Source organism: Teleopsis dalmanni, chromosome 1 (genome assembly GCF_002237135.1).
Source record: "Teleopsis dalmanni isolate 2A chromosome 1, ASM223713v2, whole genome shotgun sequence".
Taxonomy (NCBI): domain Eukaryota; kingdom Metazoa; phylum Arthropoda; class Insecta; order Diptera; family Diopsidae; genus Teleopsis; species Teleopsis dalmanni.
This window is the reverse complement of record NC_051846.1, coordinates 196339522-196342812: the sequence shown is the minus strand read 5'-3', so window position 1 is coordinate 196342812 and position 3291 is coordinate 196339522. Positions and strand designations below refer to the sequence as shown.

Below are 3291 nucleotides of genomic sequence, written 5' to 3'. Positions count from 1 at the left end.
TATCGCGGTGGTACACAAATGCTTTATATAATTTTTAATTTGTTTTACATAATCAAATTAATAAATTTTAATATATAAATAAATTAAGTATATTAAAATGTTTGCTGTGCACTTACCTTTTATTAAAAATATTTTATTCTTCAATTTATTATTTATAAACAAATGCTGATACTTTAATTTATTATAACTTAATTTCACTTTAAGTGACAGTGCCATCTTTGACTAAATATCTTTAGTTAAAGTAACTTTACTTTCTCAACTGACAGAGCTATGATTATTTGGTGTCTTAGAAACTTAAATAAATTCATAGATTTGTTAGATGGGCTCAGTTCTACTTAAATTAGGCAGCGGTGCCTTTTTTTAACGTTGTTTGGCGTTAATTACTTCTTTATTTTTTGCTGGTCCTCCTACTCTGGCGTATGAGCAACGTTTATCCGTAATATCACAAAGCATCCATATTTGCGGTCAAATGGGTTTTGGTGCAAAGACCGGTATTCTTACTTGACCTGACTTAACCTGATAGATTTGAAAATGTTAAAAAAAAGTTGCATATTTTTAGGCCAATTAATATGCGCCTACAAACGTTCAAAACGACAAATTTTATTACTTATTCCAAATTATCAATCTATTGGAATATGACAATCAAACTATATTCTTTTTATAGTGCTATAGAAAAAAACAGATATTTCATGATTTTTACCTTCTGCTTCTTGTTGCCCCAGTTTCTGGAGTATGTGATGCTTCGATATATATTACGCTGCATAATAAGTTTTTAATATATACGAGTCTAACTAAAATAATTAAATCAGCCTGAGGTATATTTATTTTTATATAACTTCTTACATTATCATTAAAACTAGCTTAAAATTAATATAATACTAACATTATAATAATATCAAAGGCACTTTACAAAATTGCTTAGTGTAAATCGCATGTGGATTGTAATTTGTAGTTTTATATAGGATCTGGACTTCCGAAGTGTTTAATTATTTGATTTAAGCTTTCATAAGTGCCAGTAGCAAATCCAAGTAAACTCAAAATTAATATTAAAACATTCTTAATAAGTAACGCACAGCCAGGACCTTTGTTACCATTATCTGGTTTGATTAATAACTCTATCATTGGAGGAAAAACCAAGGCCAACGCTGTAGAGCAAAGCGCACCAATTAACGATATGAATAGACTTAAAGCAGGCACAAGTTCCGCAACACCCACTGAAAATATAACAGTAATATTGTTAAAATTTATTTTATTTAATGTTAAAAATTATAATTTTAATACTCACATGTGACAATAACCATTATTGTACGAAATATTAATTCGCCACAAAGTGGTTTCTTTTGTAGACTGAATAAATTCATGACATTCGGCCACATAATTTGTATAGCAATAAAGAATTGTAAGGGATATCCTAGTAGAACACCCAGTGATACCATTACTTTAACACATTGAGCTAAGCTAAATAATGAAAAAAAAAAAATAAAAATAAAAATATATTATTATTATTTTTTTCAAAAATTCATTTATGTAAATTTTGAAAATAATTCCTACATTGAGTCGCCGAGATTTAAAGTTAAACTACCGCCAACGCCTTCACCCCATTTAATGTAGCCCACAGAACCAGCAAACATAAACATAAAAGTGACCAAGAACATGCCAACATTCAAAACACCCAAAGGACTTTCAAAATTGTATGGCTTGGCCATAGTGTTTTTCAGTGGCAGGACTAAGGCGATACCTTCAAAGGCGAAAATGGCAGTGCCGAAGAAGAGCGCCAATTGACGTGAGTTTGTATACAATTCGCGTTCCTTTATATCAGGTAGACCATCCTTTAATGCGTAATACATGGTAATTGCCAAACCAACTATCATGCAAATATTAGCAATCAGTGAAACTGGAGCTAACCACTTAAGATTCGTTATAAGCGACACCAAGAGTATGGGCACAAAAATTAAAAGCATAACTATGTGTACGTCTATTGTGATGTTGTAAGCATGAAATATCTATATATAAAAATTAAATATAAAAGATATTTTTTAAGAAGAGTCGGAGAATTCACCTGATTAAAATTGGAGCTAATAAAGACAAAATAAATACAACAAAATCCAAACTGCGTGAGGCATATAAATATATTCACAACGGTCTTCATAATTTTTGACCAATTCCTCAATTTCTGCGGACCATTTTCGAAGCATTGCTCGACAGTATCTGCATAATCAGCACAAGTGGGATCATTTCGCAGTACTCGCATTTTCTCGGAACAATTAATGAGTATGTGTTGACAATGAATGCTAATAAACGCGATGACGATTGTTAAAATTGGTGCAACTACTATACCACCATTCTTGAATGCATCACCCATTGCAAACAGACCGGGACCAATGTTTCCTTTAAATAGATGAATTATAGTTTCCATGTAGCTAAAAATAATGAAAATGTTTAGTTCAAAATATTATTAACTCTTATTGTTTATAATAAGTAATACCTCGTAGGTGGATGGTTTGTTCCACTTGATTTGCTTTCATCTTTTTTTTTAGTACCGGAAGTAACATTCGAGAGTTCCGTATTATCTGATTGATTGGGTTGTTGCTGTTATTAAATAAATAAAATGATATAATAGAAATATTTGAATATTGCACAAATGTTTTTAAGGGAAATATTATACTTATAATATAATTTATTTTAAAAATATTATATAATGTAGTTATCATGTTATAAATGATTTATCTACTCATAATCTTTTTTATTTATATCGAGCGAATTTAAATGATTTTGTATGAATATTTATACTTAATTGTATGAAAGTTAATGGATATGCAATAAAATAAAAATCGCCTGCTCAAACATGATCTATTCTAATTATATCTTTCAAAAATTAACATAAAATAAACATAACTCATATTTTCAGACACTTCATGTTGAATTTTAAAAATATCTCATATGTCTCTGTTGATCTGTGGAACACTTAGAAAATATCTCAACTGCTCTTAATGAAGCAAGCGTTTTGCCTTCTCGTGCTTCGGTTAAAATAAATTAAATATTTTATACAAAAATGTCAAATTTTAATTGTTATTAAATGGATTTGCAGTTAAAAAATATATATTTGGGATAAAAATTTACTTAACCGAAAATATTAATTTTCAGTTCTGCATAATTTGACTATAAATACTTCATTTCTTATATATACTTAATATTAATTATTTAAAACAAATTGAATACAAAAGTAATAAATGAGTATTTTCATTTTAGATTTATATTAATTATTAATTGATAATAATTATTAATTATGAA

At 28.5% G+C, this 3291-nt stretch overlaps 1 protein-coding gene across 1 annotated transcript in view; it reads right to left on the bottom strand.

Moving 5' to 3' along the window:
- Positions 1 to 825: 825 nt before the first annotated feature.
- Positions 826 to 3291, bottom strand: part of LOC119667010 (proton-coupled amino acid transporter 1-like) — a 4825-nt gene continuing 2359 nt past the window's right edge. Inside the window, exons 2-6 of the mRNA XM_038076289.1 lie at positions 2486 to 2589; positions 2060 to 2420; positions 1552 to 2003; positions 1286 to 1458; positions 826 to 1214 (exon numbers count right to left, since the gene is read on the bottom strand). Of these exons, the coding sequence (XP_037932217.1) occupies positions 955 to 1214; positions 1286 to 1458; positions 1552 to 2003; positions 2060 to 2420; positions 2486 to 2589 (1350 nt within the window). The 3' untranslated portion in view covers positions 826 to 954. The remainder of the gene's footprint in view (positions 1215 to 1285; positions 1459 to 1551; positions 2004 to 2059; positions 2421 to 2485; positions 2590 to 3291) is intronic.